Source organism: Asterias amurensis, chromosome 8 (genome assembly GCF_032118995.1).
Source record: "Asterias amurensis chromosome 8, ASM3211899v1".
Taxonomy (NCBI): Eukaryota; Metazoa; Echinodermata; class Asteroidea; order Forcipulatida; family Asteriidae; genus Asterias; species Asterias amurensis.
The window spans coordinates 12,232,908-12,254,764 of record NC_092655.1 but is presented as its reverse complement, the minus strand read 5'-3'; the positions used below and the strand labels follow the sequence as shown (position 1 = coordinate 12,254,764).

The 21,857-nt window shown below is 40.2% G+C and overlaps 1 protein-coding gene across 1 annotated transcript; it reads left to right on the top strand.

Moving 5' to 3' along the window:
- Window positions 1–471: 471 nt before the first annotated feature.
- LOC139940591 (uncharacterized) lies at window positions 472–10,275 on the top strand. Its single transcript, XM_071936923.1, has 10 exons — window positions 472–571; window positions 1,888–1,951; window positions 2,899–3,006; window positions 4,011–4,100; window positions 5,657–5,899; window positions 6,304–6,429; window positions 7,398–7,484; window positions 8,624–8,869; window positions 9,478–9,606; window positions 9,708–10,275. Exons 1-10 carry the CDS (start codon window positions 515–517, stop codon window positions 9,824–9,826), a joined length of 1,269 nt encoding a protein of 422 aa, XP_071793024.1. The 5' UTR covers window positions 472–514; the 3' UTR covers window positions 9,827–10,275.
- The last annotated feature ends 11,582 nt before the right edge of the window (window positions 10,276–21,857 follow it).

Genomic DNA, 21,857 nt, shown 5'->3' with positions numbered 1-21,857 from the left:
TTTATAGTCGCTACCTTGGAAGTTTTGCTTGTATTCGATTGAGGAGTCCGTTAAAGGCAGTGGACACTACTGGTAATATAAGAGCGGAAGTCTTTTCATAATTTCTCAGACATTTGCAAGCTGCCAAGAGTGTTTTTCTATCTTCCTTTCACTATTCTCTTGCAGCTTCGACGACCAATTGAGTACCAATTTTCACACATTATGTTATGTAATGCGGATGTTTGGATACACAAAGTGAGCATACTTGACTTTGACAATTACCAGCCATGTCCAGTGCCTTTAAAGAACGCTTAGTACGTGAATTTCAAGCGCTGTCAAGTTTGACAAAACAGATGGGTTTTGTTTAAATGTGTCAAATGAAAGGACCTTGAACACATGCGTCCTTTACCTTTAAGTTAATCAATATTTTTTAGCCAGGGTTTTTATAATAAAAAGCAACTGAGAGAGAACTTAGCATCAATTGGCGTCTTCATTAGTGAGAAGAGAGGAACAGATGAGAATAAATTAATGTACAATGGAGGTCTTCATCCTTGTGTTACTGTTCAGCGTCTTGACAACCAAGGGAGCAGTGGTAAGACAAACATTTGTTTCTGTATCTCTCACCTGTCCATGGCGTGATACTTCACAGAGCGGGGGGACGGGTGTGCGGCACCACAATGTAGCCCAAGCCCTAATTGTAGCCTGACCTAAATGCAGCCCCAAACATGTACCTAAATGTAGCCCGTTGGGGCTACATTAAGGTCCGGGCTACATTTGGGTACATATTGGGGCTACATTTAGGTCCGGGCTACATTTAGGTACATGTTTGGGGGCTACATTTAGGTCAGGCTACATTTTTAGGGCTCGGGCTACATTAAGGTGCCGCACAGACGGGGCAATTGCCATTTTGCCCCTTTGACATAGAATCTTTCCCGCTTGAGATGTTCCAGTACACGTTTACATGGGCGTCACCCGGGGGGGGGGGTGTGGGTGCAGGGTTATATATCCCCCAACTGTTCCAAACCTCGGCTCAGGCTCCTTTAGTGCCCTTTCCCATCCTCGGCTCGCGATGCTCCCTTTCGGCCTTTTACGAAACTCGGCTCGTGCTCCCCGCTCCCTGTATATAGGCCTTGTCCAAACCTCGGTTCGTGGCCCTGTCGCCTCCATAGGCAAAAGGACGTTTACAAAATCTACTTTGGGCCTTTTTCGAACCAAGCTGAGACTCTGCCGTTGTCACATAGGTTATTTTGTCTCCCATCCAACAAATCGTAAGCAAATCATCTCACCGTCCTCTGTTGACTTTCTATGTTTAAAGGCAGTGGACAGTTGGTGTATCTCAATCGGTCATCGAAGTTGCAAGATAATAATGAAAGAAAAAAAACACCCTTGTCACACGAAGTTGTGTGCGTTTAAATGGTTGATTTCGAGACCTCAAGTTCTAAATCTGAGGTTTCGAAATCAAATTCGTGGAAAATTACTTCTTTCTCAAAAACTATGGCACTTCAGAGGGAGCCGTTTCTCACAATGTTTTATACCATCAGCCGCTCCGCATTACTTGTCACCAAGAAAGGTTTTATGCTAATAATTATTTTGAGTAATTACCAATAGTGTCCACTGCCTTTTATACAGTCATGTCGTGTTGTGACACAAACACAGGGGACCCAATCCCCTATGACACTGGAGCCAATGCCTAGGTATGGAACAATTTCGTCATGTTCTTCAATGGCCACCTTGGCTTAACAAATTTGTCGACCGATTGTTATGTAAATGTTCTCAAGTTTGTTAATATTTGTTTTGCTTTTTCATAGCTGTGCATGACAGGAATGGATCTTTTCTTTTTAAATCACTAGCTCACGGTAGCCCCAAAATGTCTAAAACCAGTTTTTGTTCATTTTTTTCTCGTTAAAGGCTCAAGATGGCTTGGACTGGGACGGTTTTGGAGAGGCAGATGGGAGTCTGTATGAACTCAAACGTACGTAGAAACTTTGGGATTATAGTTAGCGAAGTGGTTCACTCCCTGCTTTTCACATCATGTTGAGACCCAGGTTCCATTCCCATGCCTGAACCTTGCTTCAGTTATTAAGGCCCGGTCACACAGGCCCCGATAACGAGAACGAAAACGAGAACGATAAAAATGCACGCCCTCGATTGGTTGAATGAGCGTGTGTGTATTCTGCGTGGATCAGTTCAACCAATCGCGAGCGTGCATTTTTATCGTTCTCGTTTTCGTTCTCGTTATCGGGGCCTGTGTGACCGGGCCTTAAAAGTTCCTTTTGCAATCGTCAACAAATTAGTGACAATACAGAACATACTTTTGGTATAAAGACCACTTGAGTGTTGTTGATATCAAAAACAGTATGATGAACGACACTTTTTAATTAGTTTTAGAGAAAGGGTAATTTGTGTTACCCCACAGGTTTGAATATGAGAAAGGCGTCAGGCTTATTTTTATTTTTATTTTTTTACATTCAACAGTCATGATGTATTTTGTTTGTCTTCATCCTTGCGGTTAAACTGTTTCTAGCGTGCGATTGAGAGCCATTGTTGTCCCCTTCTGAAGGGCACTTTCATATTTCAAAAATCTTCACGATACATCGTCATATCGGCGATATTTACCTGACGATATATCGATTTCGATTTCGTCCAGGGTTAGTATACATATTATAGTATACAATAAAAACTAACATGTGAAAACTTCATTTCAAAAGGTCAGCGTTGATCAGATTGTGGTGGTATTCACCTGGGTCGTGCAATAAACCTCTCTAGGGTTTCGGCGATATCTCAAAAAAATTACAAACTAAATGAAATGTTCACAGGTTTTAGTTGTGTGGTATACGGCTACACAGGATTGAAACAAACAGTGGGTTCCATTAACCAAACGTTAACAATCCCTTGAAATGTTTTTCTGTTTTCTTACAGCATTATCCATCATCGGATTCAACACGGAACAGAGTTCGACCTATAGCAAAAACACCCGATCATCAAAAGGTGTGGACGGAGACATAGAGAATGGATTCTTCCACACAAGTGAGTATGAGCTTATGAACAGTTATTTGTTTGAAATGGATAAGGATTTGATTGTGTTTATTTAATAAGGGAATAAAAGGGTAGCGACGAGTTTTTAAGGCCCAGTCACACAGGCCCTGATAACGAGTACGAAAACGAGAACGATAAAAATGCACGCCCTCGATTGGTTGAATGAGCGTGTGTGTATTCTGCGTGGAGCAATTCAACCAATCAAGGGCGTGCACTTTTATCGTTCTCGTTTTCGTTCTCGTTATCGGGGCCTGACAACCGGCAGGGTCGCTGCCGTGCGATATGCTCGGGCCTTTCTCGCAAGGCCACGACCCTACAAAGTCTTAAACGGCAGTTTAAGAACGAGTCACTATATACTATTTTCTTTCCATTCATAAATGCCTTTTTGGTTAAAATGCGTCTTAAAGAACGAAGCTCTGTCAAACTTATCTCCGTTTCCGACGTCCTTGAGCTCTGTACGGGTGTTGTATATTTTTTTGACTGGGACAGTTTTCGGATATGCATTCGGGCAAGTAGTAGTCTTCATAAGTAGGATTTGAAACTTTGCATGGTGGAAATAAGATATAGAAGAGTTTGCGGTAACACCATGTAATAACAATCTCTAAATGAGTTGGGGTGGTATTCATGTAAACGTATCCGAAAACAACCGGTTATAAACAGCTCCAGCTGGTCATTACCCACCGTTTAAACAGCCCACGCGACGCGCTCTCCACCAATAGGAATAGCGAAATTGTCTGAGGTATTTATGAATATGTATTTATTGCCAACCATGCACACTTGACAAACCGTCAAATGACTTCACGATAGTATTTTTTTAAATTAAAGCAGTGATGGGCTAAATAGCATCACTTTTATCGCGAGATAAGTAACATTAGTGTTTCAGTTCTGGTTAACTGAGTTTTACGTGTTGTTCCTCTGGCTGAAAACGACTTGCGAAAGCATTGTTGCTGTTTCTTTCTAAGCTAATCTCGATGTTTTGCTTCTTTTAAAAACAGAGGATGATGAGCGTCCGTTCTGGACTGTCCAACTCAAAGAGGAACATTGTATCGGAAGGGTCACCCTGTTCAATCGTAAAGAACTCTGCTGTAAGTATTGAATTTGGGTTTTAATTCTTAAGATCAACTTATCACTGAAGTATGTCTATATTTTGTACAAGGCATCCCAGCCTACAAGGTTTTGCTTTAATGTGTCATACAGTTTCAGTTTTGTAAAATCATATTGTTTATAGTTGTTTATGTTTGTATGGAAATAAATAATGGATTGTTGAATAATGTAGTCTGGGTACCAGGGTATCCATGCACTAGTACATCGGTTGCTAGGCTATCGTTGAATAGTCCATTGAGTAGTTACTTTGGTCGGTGAACATGTACAAGAGTAAAAAATACACAGCACCATGTGACACGCTCTCGGCCAATCAACAGATAGAATCAAAGGAAGGGGTGTTGTAATTTTAACCATTGCACGAGTAAAAGCAGCCAATATTTGTTTTACAACACCCCAAACATTAATTCTAAATACTGTACTATTAAGTTACAGACCTGAATGCTACAATCCACGGACGACGCGAAAACAGATTGCGAAAACTTTTACTGTACTGCATGTAGTGTCATGTAATCCGAAATGATTACAATTATATTAATTTATCATCCTCGTACACGCAACGGACGTCTTGGTACTGCACGCCGTGTGATAGTCTTCGGACTATAAGCGCATGGCAAACCGATGCACTATCAACACGGCCGTCGTCTAGTAAAACTAAGACATATCATGTGACGCGCTCTAAACCAATGAAAGGGCAGAATATTGGTAAGGGGTATTATAAGCACGTACTTGAAGATAAGAGCTAATATCGACTGTTCGCCTGAAAATAAGACATGTTATTATCTGTGTGTGTGCCACCATCTTTTCATATGATGGACGTCCCTAGGGTGATGTTCACGCATGCGTACAATAGCGCATAACCAATCTCCCCTTGTGAAAAAAAGGTGTAGAAACTTACCCAAACTCGTGAAAACTTTGTATTATTCATTTATTCATTTATTCACACTGGACACCGTTGGTTATTGTGAAAGACCAGTCTTCTCACTTGGTGTACCGCAACGTGTACAAAGTAACAAACCTGTGGAAATTTGAACTGTGGAAGTTGAACTCAAATGGTCGTTAAAGTTGCGAGAGAATAACGGAAGAAAAACACCTTTGTAACACCTTTGTCACACGAAGCTTTGTGCTTTCAGATGCTTGATTTCGGGACCTTAAAATCTTATTCTCGAAATCGAATTCGATTTTTTTTTTTTGAGGAAAAATTACTTCTTTCTCGAAAACTACGTTTCTTCAGAGGGAAATGTTTCTCGAAATGTTTTATACTTTTAACAGCTCTCTATTGCTTGTTACCAATAAGCTTTGATGCTAACAATTATTTTGAGAAATTATCAATAGTGTCGCAGTGCCTTTAATGCAATAAAAGAGCATTTCGAAGAAAGTGACGTATGAAAGGGAACTAAATCACGACTAAATCAGGTTTATCCAGATCCACTTTATCCCCTAACCTACAAAACCCTTTCTCCACTGCTTGTTAGGCAGTGACATACTGAACACTAATTGGTCGAAACGACTGAAAGTTGTACATTTTGTTTTTGAACAGGTACACGTTTAGCGAATGCTGTTGTCCGAGCTGGGGTCAGTCGATTCTACAATGCGAATGGACGGTGCGGGGTACCAGTGACAGCCAGACAAGCCGAGAAGCCTGGGGGTGTCATTGATGTTTACTGTAACCCGCCGTTGTTGGCAAGTGAGGTCAACGTTGTTTTACCAAACAAGGAATTCCTACATCTGCGAGAAGTTATGCTTCAAGAGTATCCTATTCAACGTTGCCATCAACAAGAAAGTACGTCAGGGAGTATTAATCAGAACTTTTTTCTCCACTAAAGTTACTCTAAAGGGAAGGCATACCATTGGTAATCATTCTTAAAGTTAATGACAAATTTACCTCTTAACTAAAATTTACTTCTTAACCTAAGTTTACTTTAAACAAAAATTTACCTCTAAACTCATACTTACCTCGAAACCACCAACGTACCTCTAAACCCAATTTACCTCTAAACCCACAGTTGTCTCTTTACTAATACCTGTGACCCAACTTTACCTAATAAACCCAAATTTACCTCTATACCCAAATTTACCTCCAAACCAAACTTTTCCTCTAAACCCAAATTTACTTCTTAACCAAAAAGTAACCTCTGTTACCTCAGACCCCAATTTACCTCTAACCCAAATTTACTTCTTACACAGGGAGGCTCTCCACTCTGAGTTTGCCGACCGAACAAAGCTCAGAATACGATGCTGCCAAATATTCAGCGGAGAGGGCCGCCGATGGTTTTATTAACAAGTTTGTATATGAAGGTTTCAGTCACACCGGTAAGTCATTCTGCTGGACGGTAAGCAACCTCCTACGTTGCCCATCAATCCCACTATAAGCACTTAGATTCAAGAACAGGTTCATTTTTTTTAGTTTTTACAAAAAGCTATGTTGTTTTCTTTACTATAATTCTGGGAGAACAAAGTATGAATCTGGTGCTAAAACTCAGCCAAAAAGTGGAAGGGATAGGTGTTTTTACCCTTTGCTGCTCAAACCAAGCAACAGGAAGGAGAGATTGGTTTATCCCTTGAAACTGAAACATATTGCAACAAATAACTGGAGTTATCCAATTTTTGAAATGTTAGTCTAGAAAAGTTATATTGATTCGTAAAACATCTAGAGTATGTTTTTCCTGTAAGAGATCACGGTAAAAGAAATGTGTTGCTCCAAAATCCTGTTTCGATACCAGTTTTTGAACTATCATGACAATTTCCAATTCTAAATCTGACGTCTCGAAGTCAAGGGAAAAATACTTCCTTCTCGAAAACTAAGTGATTTCAGAGGGAGCCGTTTCTCACAATGTTTTATACTATCAACAGCCCACCATTATTCGTTACATAGTATGGGCCTAGGTTTGTATGCTAAAAATTATTGATTGTCCACTGCCTTTAACACTCATTCACATTGACTGTAAGTTTGTATTGCGTTTACAAACATTCAATCCTGGACTTGTTGATCGATACTTTTATCAGCAACTATTGTCTCCGATAAAACTCAATGAGCAAACAATTCTGGGAAACCTTGTAGCTGCCAGCGAATACTAACTCTTTAAGGTTTGCTTTTGAAAATGTCCGAACAGCTGCTGAGGTAAGTATTTGTTGACCCGCCACGAATCAGGGTAGTGGAGACAGACCTCGGATCAGTGACGTCACAAAATATTCAGGCGGGCAGTGAGTGATTTTCAAACTTTTTGGGGTTAGGGGATTAATAATTGTTCATTCATTATTAAAATATTTTTTTTTTGCAGGTCAAGATTTTGATCCTTGGTGGAGAGTAGATCTTCTAGACACACACTGCATCAGTAAAGTGGTTTTGTTCAACCGTGCCTCAAGTAGTAAGTATAGGACTTCCCCGTCATTTATAGCAAGAGGCAGCCTACTTCTTTTGCATGCATTCTTCTTCATTGCATATTCAGTTAATTTTTTCACATCAATCACATTTTAAGGCATGCAGTGTTTACAAAACATGTAACTGGAAGGTGATTATGGACGTGGATTGATGTAGGTTAACAACAGATGTCGGGTGTACTTCACGAGCCTCGACGTGTGACGTCTCTTTTTAGACAAATGTCCCTCTTTTGGTCACTCACAGAGATCTGCCATTAACCTACGTCAATCCACATCAATAATCACGTTTCAACTACATTTTTTCGTACATACACACTGCATGCTGTATGCCTTAAATGAGATTGAATGACGAAATAAAACTGAATTATGCAATGAACAAGATGCATAAAAGTGAGATAGGCTGCTTCGGGGAAAAACCTATATTACCCAGTGTTGTTAAAGATATGGCAGAATGAGGAGGAAACAATTTCAGTAAAGTCTTTTATTCAAATAAATAATAAATAAATAAATCTCAATGCAATTATCAGTATTGTAACTTTGTGAATGCTCTTCAAAAGGTGAAATCAAGCTTTTCGGTCTTGTGTTTTACATTATAGAACAATGGAGGACCCCTCAAGGGAATTCTTCGTTCAACCTGTACCCCACAAGGGAACTCTTTGTTAAACATGGAACCCAAAAGGGAACTATTTGTTCTACCTCGACCCAACAAGGGAATTCTTTGTTCAACATGGAACCCACAAGGGAATCATTTGTTCAACCTCGAACCCACAAGGGAATTCTTTGTTCAACCTGAAGCCCACAAGAGAATCCTTTGTTAAACATGGAACCCATAAGGGAATTCTTTGTTCGACCTGGACCCCACAAGGGAATTCTTTGTTCAACCTGGACCCCACAGGTGAATTCTTTGTTCAATATGGAACCCACAAGGGAACTTTTTGGTCAACCTGGACCCCACAAGGGAATTATTTGTTCAACATGGACCCCACAAGGGAATTATTTAGAAAGGGGAATAAAAGAACAGTAGCAAGACCCCACAAACCTAATCCATAATAATTTGGGCGCTTGTGGGTGTTTGTGTGTGCGTGGGATGAGATTTTTATTCTGTACTTCACATTTATTTCATTAGGCAAACGATTAGCAGATGCCGTCGTAAGAGCAGGAACAAATAAAAACATACATAAAAATGCTCAATGTGGATCAGCGATCACCGCTGACCAAGCCAAGATTCCAGGTGGAGATCTAGCCGTCTACTGTCAACGACCGTTGAAGGCGCGTTACGTCAGTGTTAACATACCAGGCAGGAAAGAATGGTTGCATTTACGTGAAGTAGAGATCTACGAACTTGATGTTGACCCGTGTGAAAGTGACGAACGTTAGTATACTTATATATGCCTGTCAATGTTCACTGTAAACATATACAGCTCTATGTTACATACACTCTGTGGACATCCCTTTATTCTGTACACTGAAAGAAAAAATCATATTCTTCAACACTGTAAAAAACTATTTTTGGACGTGTTTAAGTCCACATAGTGTTTCAAAGCACTGCCTTGTGTGGACCTCTTTTGTTCACACTTCGTATGTAATGCTCTAACACATTGGATCGGTAAAGGGTTAAACACAAGCAAACAACGATAATCAATCGTCATCCTACATAAAAGTAAAGTGGGTTTAATATTGGACATTTGACATTCATTAAGGTTTGTACAGGAGAATATCAATGTTGCTTTTTCGATATTTGACATTGGACATTTTACATTCAAGTAGGTTTGTACAGTGAATGTCTATCTGGTACATCGATATTGGACACTGAACAAATCTATGTAAATGTCCAATATCAAACCAGCTTTACTGTCATCACATCTACTTGATAAGCTGAAACTTAGTGGAGATTAAATGCCAAGCAATTCGGACATCAAAGTCACAATACACTAAACATTACCCTAAACTTGAAATAATTACCTTTTGATTTTTAAACAGGCGATGTATCTCTAATTGGTAAGCCAACGAAGCAAAGTTCTCTCCTGGGCAATAAGTACTCACCGGTCACAGCTGCAGATGGAAACGAGGACACTAAGCTGTCACCAGAACACATCTGTACACACACAAGTAAGTCAACAAATCTGAACCACTTTGATGAGGATAGCATGTACTGATGTAATTTGCTTACACTGGTTTTAATGTTCTGTGTTATTTTGTGTACTTAACAGAGGAAGAGGATAATCCATGGTGGATGGTTGACCTTCAAGATAAACGCTGCATCAGTAAAGTTGTCCTTCTCAATCGTGGGGATTGTTGCAGTAAGTACTCAACACAACTGCTTTATTGAAATAATGGGTTGCCGATTGAGCTCAAATTTGCACAGGTTTGTTATTTTATGCATATATGTTGAGATACACAAAGTGAGAACACTGTTCTTTGACAAATACCAATAGTGCCCAGTGTCTTTAAAAAGAAAACATAAGTACAATAGGATTTTGTGTGAAGATGGAGGTCTCCAAGAAGCATCAGCTTGTCGAGTAGAGACCCCACTCATACCATAACAAATCAAAGAACAATACAACAATATGACAACACTATTACAACTAAATTACAACTTAGATATTGGCATAGCTAGTTTATAAAGTAAGCTCGAGGTTGGAATAAAGAAAGTCTGCTTAGAAGTGTTTGCCGATGAAATGTTAAATTTCCTAATATTTCCGCTATGTGCCCCACAAGTAGACCGTCTAAGTATTTTGGTATAGCTAGTTAGCAGTATTAGCCTGTGGCTTTATATTATAGTTGGTTCAATATGAGATTCATTTTTGGGATCAAATAAAGATTAATTGAATTGAATTGAATTGAATTGAATTGAAGTATTCCATTCCAGTAGATGCAGTCTATTCCTATGTTATTTTAAATAATTAACAATAGTGATGTCCAGTGCCTTTTTTAATTTTTTATAATTATTTACCCAACGACATGATTTTCAGAAATGTCAAACTTCACATCATAATGCACGCGTACATGCCCAAGTTTTCTCGTTCGCGTGGTGCATCGATGAAGCAATGATTGCAACAAGGGACGTGTAGTTCTTAAGATAATGGTCCCTCTTTTTTTTAACTGGAAATGCAAGGTCAGCATAGGATCTAGGTAAACAAATGCTAATGATTATGCAATACTCATAGACTCTATAATTGAGAAGAACTTGAAACTCGGATGTGTAGTTTTTGTCATGACACTTCATTTTGCCTTTTAGTACACTGGACACTTCTTACCTTCTTACAAGACTCATCGTTCGTTCTTTATAAGAAACTTCGCACCTCCTTCGTACCTCTTACCATGGAGGTATCTTGTACTTCATTCGGGATTTCTGCATCATTTATAGAGGTTCACGCCGCCAGTTTAAAGGCAGTGGACACTATTGGTAATTACTCAAAATAATTATTAGCATAAAACCTTGCTTGGTAACGAGTAATGGGGGTTGATAGTATTAAACATTGTGAGAAACGGCTCCCTCTGAAGTGATGTAGTTTTCGAGAAAGAAGTAATTTTCCACGATTTTGATTTCGAGACCTCAGAATCAGATTTTGAGGTCTCGAAATCAAGCTACTGAAAGCACACACCTTCATGTGACAAGGGTGTTTTTATTTCAATATTATTTCGCAACTTCGACGACCAACTGAGCTCAAATTTTCAATGGTTTGTTATTTCATGCATATGTTGAGATACACCAAGTGATGAGACTTGTCTTTGACAATAGACCGATCCATTAAGCTCCGCCCCTTTGCGTATTGACCAATCACAACGCAACGAAGGTCCGACAAAATGAGGTCCGACATTAGTGCGCGTATGCTTGGCGCGCGGCAAAGTTGTGCAGAAAGGCATTGGAGAGGCTCACGTGTTCTTGCTCACACGAGCGTCGTGGGCGGAGCCAAATGGATTGGTCTATTACCAATACTCTGGTCCCCTGACCAAAGATTCCTTGACGTCTCTTGTTAAAAATCTTAGGTCAGGTATCACCCACGGTTAAAAATAGAGCATGACGCAACTTGTCAGGGTCGGGGTCATCTCCAGGGAAACCATGTCTGCACCTAGTTGCGATATATAACGGAACCCTGCTCCCGACGGCCGCCAGGCCGGAGGGTTACGAGATTATTTTGATCGGCAATGTTCAACACGTATAATTTCGAGAGCTAGTCACCAGATTTGCCCCATTTTTACCACTTTCAAAAATCATGAAACTTAATTCTCAATCAATGTCTCTAATGAACAGTCAAGTCAAAACACCTTTGAAAATTATATTTTTGAAGAAAAAGGACAAAAACTTACCAGACCCCGGAGCGATTTCCCAGGTTTAAATGTTTTGAACTTGTCGCATTGCTTTGCAAACGCTTTATTTAGGCACAACGCCTGCATTGGCTTTAAATAACAATAGCTGGCATATGTGCGAGTATACTCCACAGGAGGTTTCTGCACAGTATAGGAAGATGATGATAAAAAAAACTCCTGGATCTACGGCCGACAGGACTGACATTATGATTCCATACCGAACATCAACGATACTGTCCGAATGTTGACGACAACACGTTCGAAACATTTCGGATAACTTCGAAAAAGGAGGAATTCCTCCTTTTTGGTCACGTGATTTTGGGTGATACCGGACCCTAAATTCGACAGAGCCTAGTCGGAGATTTTTGGGTCTGGGAACCAGACTATATTACCAATAGTGTCCAGTGTCTGTAGTGACTATTTAGACCTGGTAAAAAAACATGTCAAATATTATTTTGCGTGCAGGCAATATATACATATGACGTCACAGGCCCCCCAAAAAATCTGGTTGAGAGAGTCCTTCGCAGGGCGTATTCTCTGTTTGACATCAAAGATGGCGGCCAGTGTAAGGGTCTATTAACACACCAAACCATGCAGGGCACCCCAAAGGCCATGCGAACATACAGAGCTCATGATATCAGCATCATTCCAGCTCTTTTAAAAGAAATTGTAAAAAGTAGTTCTCATTTTTTTTTATGAGGGCTTTGTTAGTGTTTTGGAATGCTTAATGAATGATAAACTACAAGGAAACCAAATATCATACAAACAGTTTGTTTGGTATTGTGAATTGGCCACTGGAAAGTTTTGTTCTGTTTGGAACTATCAATGATCAGGAATGGGGTGGGGTATAATGAGGGGTGTGCCCTTCCCCCAAACCAAAATTACACCGGCTGTTATAATGACATTAATCACATTTACGGAGCTTTATCAAGAGAACAAATCTACCAAAAAGATTATCAGGGCGCTGCTATACACAAAGCAGAAATGGGGGCAAATAAAAACAGAAACTGTTTAAGAAGGTCACAGTTTAGTGGAAATCTTCAGCCTCATAAATAAGTAGCAAGCTGAACATTCCTAGTGTAGTTGTTCCTTTCTACTGCATTGTTATCGGCTGGCTGAATACCTTTATAAAATGGCCACGTTTTTTTTACACTATTAAATGTATGCCAGTGTTACGGTCTCCTTCGACTCGGAGCCCGGGATGGGACGCTGACCGGCTGCAACACGGGAGTTGACGGCGCTCATCTGCCAGTGAAAGGACGACACTTTGGCCCGGTCGCTGGCTTGGTGCTCTTGTCTTACGTTTTCGCAGTTGTTACCAGTAACTTTTTTAATTGATGTCCCGGGCGGAAGGCTACCCACCACCCCACTCCTTGTGACTGTGTGGTTGACATCGGAGTCACATTCCAACGATGTGAGTATTTTTAAACTGATGTATACCAACTTGATTTGTCCGTGCTGTTTGTTCAAAGGCAGTGTACACTATTGGTAATTATTAAAAATATTTATTGCTATAAAACCTTTCTTGGTGACGAGTAATGGGAAGAGGTTGATGGTATAAAACATTGTGACAAACGGCTCCCTCTGAAGTGCCATAGTTTTCGAGAAAGAACTAATTTTCCGCGAATTTGATTTCAAGACCTCAGATTTAGAACTTGAGGTCTCGAAATCAACCATCTAAACGCACACAACTTCGTGTGACAAGGGTGTTTTTTCCTTTTTTTATTATCTCGCAAGTTCGATGACCGATTGAGCTCAAATTTTCGTCTGGCCCTGCACCGTTTTAAACGTTGCTGATTTTCCCCTTCGTCAATTAATTGTTATACGCAATTTTCGTTATTTCGGAGTCGTGGGAACCATTTCAACTTGTAAAACGTTTGATGAGTAATGACTGAATAGTTTTGGAGGCGGTGATGTGTAAAGGAAAACTGGTTCCATGGCGCCTGGAGTGCTCCATAAAATAAATCAACAAAAAACAACGTCATCAACCCGAACACTTACAATGAAATAAAGCATTCCCACACTAACAACCTAACACCAAAACACCAGGATCTTGGTAAACTAATGCTAATGATTATGCAATTCTCATAGTCTCTATAATTGAAAAGAACTTGAAACTCGGATGTGTAGTTTTTGTCGTGACACTTCATTTTGCCATTTAGTACACTGGACACTGGTGATGTGTAAAGGAAAACTGGTTCTATGGCGCCTGGAATATGGCGCCTGGAATGCTCCATAAAATAAAATAAAAAAAAACAAAAAACAAAAACAACGTCATCAACTCGAACGCTTACAATGAAATAAAGCATTCCCACACTAACAACCTAACGCCAAAACACCAAACACTACAAAGGCTGTTGTTCACACCTTCTCCCATTTGCCCGCCCCTTGATGACCCGATTGAATAATAGCAAAGATCACGGCTACTATTTGATATATCCGGTTAATCGATTTGTTCCACTTCTCACATATCAGTGGGGTAATTACTATGGGATTTATTGTGTACATACTCTAAAACAAAAAAGACAACAGAACAAACAAACACACAAACAAACAAAGTTTGTAGTCAACAATGTGGGAGCGATATTTATGCAAACAAAAACCCAAAGTCTCAATAGCTGAACGAAGAAAAAGAATGCTTTCAAAGGGGCGTTAAGCAACCTTTCTTTTAATTGCATAAATTAGCATATAATTTGCATTAGGTTATACTCATAAGATCGACGTCTAAAACCAAGACGCTATACATTTGTTCCGGACGACTGTATACAGTCTAGCCGCAGGTCTTTTAATTTCCTTTCCCATTTTTTACGTATAATTTTCTCCTTTTAATTTTTTTTCCACACGACAGACATGCTCTTCGTTTCAATTTACTGGTACATTATTTTGGTTGAGACTTTTCAGAAAAGGCCGAAAATTACCGAGTTCCAGAAGCCCTTTGGACTAATTGTATATTCAAACCGAGGTCACGCATGAAAACCACACAAAATGCTGCAGATAAAACAATTCGGATGGGACGTAAAGCCGTTGGTCCCATGTGTTGTGTAACGCATGTAAAAGAACCCAGTGCACTTATCAAAAAAGAGAAGGTGTTCGCCCCGGTGTTCCTGGCTGTGGCTGCTCTATGCGCAGTAGCACCTTGTAAACCCTTATAAGGTGCTAACTAATTGGGTCTCAAAATTCATCACTGCAATGACCTATCTTTCTGAAAGTTTGTATATACTCAGCGCATTGAGTACCTTGTTTGGTAGATACGTGCGCTGTATAAAACTTCGTTATTATTATTATTATATTATTAATCAGCTTATTACCGCATGGGCTGCTGACAGACTGTATACGACTTCCAGCGCGTCCGGGGTCACTCCTGGTCGAACATTATTTTCTTGTACTTGAAAATAACAATCGGGTTCGGTGTTGCTAGACTAGACTGGGTGTAACAAGCTGTTGTTACATTGTTATAGTCGCTACCTTGGAAGTCTCCCGTGTAATCGATTGAGGTGTCCGTTAAAATGATGCGAAATTTGGTTTCTTTTGCACGGTAAGCATAGGCGTGGGAAACGGATGTTCAAATGAACCACGCTAGATCTTCGCACTGTTTGTATCAATCAATCAATTAATGACGTATCAAACATTATTGTTTCTGCAAAATGTGTCAATACAATTTCCAAAAACTAGAACAGCCCCTAGAGAGCACATTGTCACGTGGGCAGCTGGGGAAAATACAAATGGACTCCTAATTGGTCGTGAAAGTTTGTGTTTCTCAAGAGATGTGGTGGTTTGAACTATCTTCAGCTTGCGACAAAATAATGAATTGTTTATGTGTAAAGGGGTAAACTGACATTTTTGCAACTTACCATAATGTTTTTCTTTTTTTACTGAAGTTTAAAACAGGAAAGGTATTACATTTAAAAGGCAGTGGACACATTATCAGCATAAAACCTCACTTGGTACAAGTAATGGGGAGAGGTTGATAGTATAAAACATTGTAAGAAACGGCTCCCTCTGAAGTGACGTAGTTTTCGAGAAAGAAGTAATTTTCCACGAATTTGATTTCAAGACCTCAGATTTAGAACTTGAGGTCTCGAAATCAACCATCTAAACGCACACAACTTCGTGTGACAAGGGTGTTTTTTCCTTTTTTTATTATCTCGCAAGTTCGATGACCGATTGAGCTCAAATTTTCGTCTGGCCCTGCACCGTTTTAAACGTTGCTGATTTTCCCCTTCGTCAATTAATTGTTATACGCAATTTTCGTTATTTCGGAGTCGTGGGAACCATTTCAACTTGTAAAACGTTTGATGAGTAATGACTGAATAGTTTTGGAGGCGGTGATGTGTAAAGGAAAACTGGTTCCATGGCGCCTGGAGTGCTCCATAAAATAAATCAACAAAAAACAACGTCATCAACCCGAACACTTACAATGAAATAAAGCATTCCCACACTAACAACCTAACACCAAAACACCAGGATCTTGGTAAACTAATGCTAATGATTATGCAATTCTCATAGTCTCTATAATTGAAAAGAACTTGAAACTCGGATGTGTAGTTTTTGTCGTGACACTTCATTTTGCCATTTAGTACACTGGACACTGGTGATGTGTAAAGGAAAACTGGTTCTATGGCGCCTGGAATATGGCGCCTGGAATGCTCCATAAAATAAAATAAAAAAAACAAAAAACAAAAACAACGTCATCAACTCGAACGCTTTCAATGAAATAAAGCATTCCCACACTAACAACCTAACGCCAAAACACCAAACACTACAAAGGCTGTTGTTCACACCTTCTCCCATTTGCCCGCCCCTTGATGACCCGATTGAATAATAGCAAAGATCACGGCTACTATTTGATATATCCGGTTAATCGACTTGTTCCACTTCTCACATATCAGTGGGGTAATTACTATGGGATTTATTGTGTACATACTCTAAAACAAAAAAGACAACAGAACAAACAAACACACAAACAAACAAAGTTTGTAGTCAACAATGTGGGAGCGATATTTATGCAAACAAAAACCCAAAGTCTCAATAGCTGAACGAAGAATAAGAATGCTTTCAAAGGGGCGTTAAGCAACCTTTCTTTTAATTGCATAAATTAGCATATAATTTGCATTAGGTTATACTCATAAGATCGACGTCTAAAACCAAGACGCTATACATTTGTTCCGGACGACTGTATACAGTCTAGCCGCAGGTCTTTTAATTTCCTTTCCCATTTTTTACGTACAATTTTCTCCTTTTAATTTTTTTTCCACACGACAGACATGCTCTTCGTTTCAATTTACTGGTACATTATTTTGGTTGAGACTTTTCAGAAAAGGCCGAAAATTACCGAGTTCCAGAAGCCCTTTGGACTAATTGTATATTCAAACCGAGGTCACGCATGAAAACCACACAAAATGCTGCAGATAAAACAATTCGGATGGGACGTAAAGCCGTTGGTCCCATGTGTTGTGTAACGCATGTAAAAGAACCCAGTGCACTTATCAAAAAAGAGAAGGTGTTCGCCCCGGTGTTCCTGGCTGTGGCTGCTCTATGCGCAGTAGCACCTTGTAAACCCTTATAAGGTGCTAACTAATTGGGTCTCAAAATTCATCACTGCAATGACCTATCTTTCTGAAAGTTTGTATATACTCAGCGCATTGAGTACCTTGTTTGGTAGATACGTGCGCTGTATAAAACTTCGTTATTATTATTATTATATTATTAATCAGCTTATTACCGCATGGGCTGCTGACAGACTGTATACGACTTCCAGCGCGTCCGGGGTCACTCCTGGTCGAACATTATTTTCTTGTACTTGAAAATAACAATCGGGTTCGGTGTTGCTAGACTAGACTGGGTGTAACAAGCTGTTGTTACATTGTTATAGTCGCTACCTTGGAAGTCTCCCGTGTAATCGATTGAGGTGTCCGTTAAAATGATGCGGAATTTGGTTTCTTTTGCACGGTAAGCATAGGCGTGGGAAACGGATGTTCAAATGAACCACGCTAGATCTTCGCACTGTTTGTATCAATCAATCAATTAATGACGTATCAAACATTATTGTTTCTGCAAAATGTGTCAATACAATTTCCAAAAACTAGAACAGCCCCTAGAGAGCACATTGTCACGTGGGCAGCTGGGGAAAATACAAATGGACTCCTAATTGGTCGTGAAAGTTTGTGTTTCTCAAGAGATGTGGTGGTTTGAACTATCTTCAGCTTGCGACAAAATAATGAATTGTTTATGTGTAAAGGGGTAAACTGACATTTTTGCAATTTACCATAATGTTTTTCTTTTTTTACTGAAGTTTAAAACAGGAAAGGTATTACATTTAAAAGGCAGTGGACACATTATCAGCATAAAACCTCACTTGGTACAAGTAATGGGGAGAGGTTGATAGTATAAAACATTGTAAGAAACGGCTCCCTCTGAAGTGACGTAGTTTTCGAGAAAGAAGTAATTTTCCACGAATTTGATTTCGAGACCTCAAGTTTAGAACTTGAGGTCTCGAAATCAAGCATCTGAAAGCACACAACTTCGTGTGACAAGGGTGTTTTTTCTTTCATAGTTATCTCGCAACTCCGACGACCAATCGAGCTCAAATTTTCACAGGTTTGTAATTATATGCATATGTTGAGATACACCATATGAGAAGACTGGTCTTTGACAATTACCAATAGTGTCCATTGTCTTTAAAGCGCAACTTTTTTAGGGTAATTATTTGTTTTTCGTATTAAAATTTAGCTTTGTTGTGACTCATTTCTGTAACTCATGACGGGAGGGTGGCGCTTCGATATGGGGTGTCGTGGCTGAGCGGGTAAATGCACCGAATTCAAGCTCTGGTGATTCTGTTCAGCAGAGTGTGGGTTCGAATCCCGGTCGTGACACTTGTGTCCTTGAGCAAGACACTTCACTATTATTGCGTCTCTCCACCCAGGGGTAAATGGGTACCTGTGAGGGCAGAGATGGTTCCTGAGATTGATTAGCCTTGATTGCGCTACATATTTGGCGCCACAGGCTGTATACTCCACAGGGAGCTGAGATGGTTTAAGGAACGATTTAAGGCCCAGTGACCAGGGGGTAATGATGTTGAAGCGCCATGAGCGTCATTGCGTGACGGACCTGAGCGCTAAATAAGAAGCCACTATTATTATTAAACACATATTGACTAGCATGAGGTAACGAGTGTACGTCTATTCCCCCGAGGGACTTTGAGTGATCAGAAGAGGGACCCGAGGCCGAAGGCCGAGGGAAATAGGCCCCTCTTCTGGTCACTCACAGGCCCGAGGGGGGAATAGACGTACACTAGTTACCGAATTGCAGCTCACGGTTCATGTCAAGAGAGGGCGCTGTAACCGGGCACTATTTTCAAAGACTAGTGCCCGCTCGGGTACTAGTTCCCGCAAAACACGCGCGCGCGACCACTAGCCTATATTAGTTCATCCCACGTGACCGTGTTTCAGCCAACCAGAATACAGAACAAGCAAGAGGTGTGTTATAATATACAAATATAACATGGTTTTAGGGTGACTAGTCGATATTAGCTCCCCGAGGTATGTGAAGTTGGCAAACTAGTTCCAGAGGCGAAGCCGAGGGAACTAGTTTGTCAACTTCCAATACCGAGGGGAGCTAATAATCGACTAGTCACACGAAAGAAACCATGTTATATTATTTGTTTTACTATATGGAAATATTGACTGCTATGAGGGGCACAGTTAAAATTATAGGCCCAAGGTGATGTCAAAACAATGACTATGCCCGAAGCGAAGCTGAGGGCATAGCCATGGTTTTGACATCACCGAGGGCCTATAATTTCAACTGTCCCCCGAATAATAAGCAGTAAATATTACTTTTATATACCAAACAATATAGATTCTTCTAATCTGATTGGTTAAAAGATGTCATGAACTGGGCCTTGATTTTGAAGTGTATACAAAAAAGTGTAACTAAGTAATAGTAAATAACTTACCAAATCATGTCTTTCATTTCGCATGAAGATACCAACACTGTTGGTAACAGTTAAAATCCAACACGGGTAAAAAATATACAAATATAACTGGGATAACAGTTTAAATCCAACATCAGTCACCGTCAACAGAAACATTTTTTTTTTTTTACGTGTGGTTGATTTCATGTGGTTGTCAACGAGATGAAATCTTGCCTCAGCCATTTTACGTTGCGAGTTTGACATGAACACAAACAACCAAATTTCCCACACAAACTACGTTGAAAGGTCGTCTGCGAAAAAAAGGTCACAGCTATAGTTCTAGTAGTTCGCGCCGTGACGACACGACGAACGTACACAACGCATCAAACACTTGCGCGACCTACATGTAGTAATACAGTGTGTTGAGACTGATATATTATTTCCAGGGCGGGCATAGTCGATTGACTATGCCCCGGGCATAGTCAATATGACGTCATCTTGAAAGAAAAAGCGGGCATAGCTATTTCCATGACTCCCTTTTTAACCAATCAGATTAGAAGATTCTATATGTGAGGTATATAATACTTCATACATATTCAGGTACTGTCTCATCAAGGAGTAAGGCATTTAGTTGTGACACGGACTAGAGATCTTGCATTCGTATTTTAATGTAATTCGAACTGTAAATAAACATACAGAAAAGAGATCCTTAATACATGTGATCCTTAATAAAAAATGCACTTGTCAGTAAGAAAGTGGTTCTTAAAACTCCTTAGTTTCTCATAATAATCCAGTAGATACTTGGGATACATATTAATCTTTCCTTAGTTCTGAGTAATGTCAATCAATAATAAACAATCCCTAATTTCTCATATCTGGTCTGAACCTAGCAAAAGCTGGGAAACTTCTTATCCGTTAATGTAATCAATCTGCATGTAAACAAGTTGCATGTCCCTTTAATTTCAACATGAAAACCAGTAAATTATGTCTGCTCTAATAAGGGCTTATATCATCGTAAGTCACAACTGAAAAGGTACTCACTTCTTTGGCAAGACTCTAGTAACACCAGGTGTCCATAATCTCTGAAGAAAAACACTGATAACTGCTGTTTTGATTACAAACTTTTCGGCTGAAAACTGTTACAGTAAAACATGGTCAAACATGGCTGAAAAAACCACATGTAAACAATAAACAACTACAGTCACTTGAGGGCGCTCTTCAACCTACAGTCACCATCTCACAGGTCACTGGCTCAGTGGAACATCCTCGCCCCGATGAGCGACTAGTCCTCATCATCATAACCTTCTGCCGGGTAGATCACTGCTATCTTTGTGATAGGCCTCTGGTATTCTCCGCTCTCAGTCTTCACCTTCACGTTCCTCACCTTGCCATCCAATCCAGGGAAGACCTCAAGAACCCTGCCGACACACCACTTGCCCCGGACAGGATTGGTATCTGACACAGTTACCACATCACCAACTCGTACGTTACGCCTTTCAGCTCTCCATTTCTTGCGTGGTACCAGGCAGGGTAGAACATCTCGGCTCCAGCGCTTCCAGAAAGAGTCGATAATCCTCTGAACAAACTCCACACGGTGTCTAGGATTTTTGGTCTCCTGGAATGGCCCCTGAGGAACATCAGTCGAAGCTCTTCCAAGTAGTATATCATTCGGACTCAGGTAGGAGCCATCATCTGGGTCATTTGGGATCCTTCCAATCGGGCGTTGGTTTACGAGGTTCGCAACTTCTAATAAAACTGTGTAAAGCCCCAACAGCCCTTTTCAGCGCAGTCTTGCAGCTCTTGACTAATGCCTCTGCACACCCATTTTGATGTGGTGCTCTTGGTGTGATGAACTTCCATTCCATGCCTTTCTCTGCACCGAACTGTTTCAGCTCTTCGATGTTCCAACCTTGAATCATCTTTTGGAGTTCCCGTTGTGCTCCGACCAGTTGGGTTCCGTTATCACTAATCATCTGAGCTGGATAGCCTCGAATAGAAAAGAATCTGCGGAGCACTTGAATGTATTCCATAGTGGAATAGTCCACCGCTAGCTCTAGGTGCACTGCTCTGGTGTTCAGGCAAGTGAAGATCACTCCATAGTGTTTGGCTGTTTTGTTACGTCCAATCTTCACTTGGT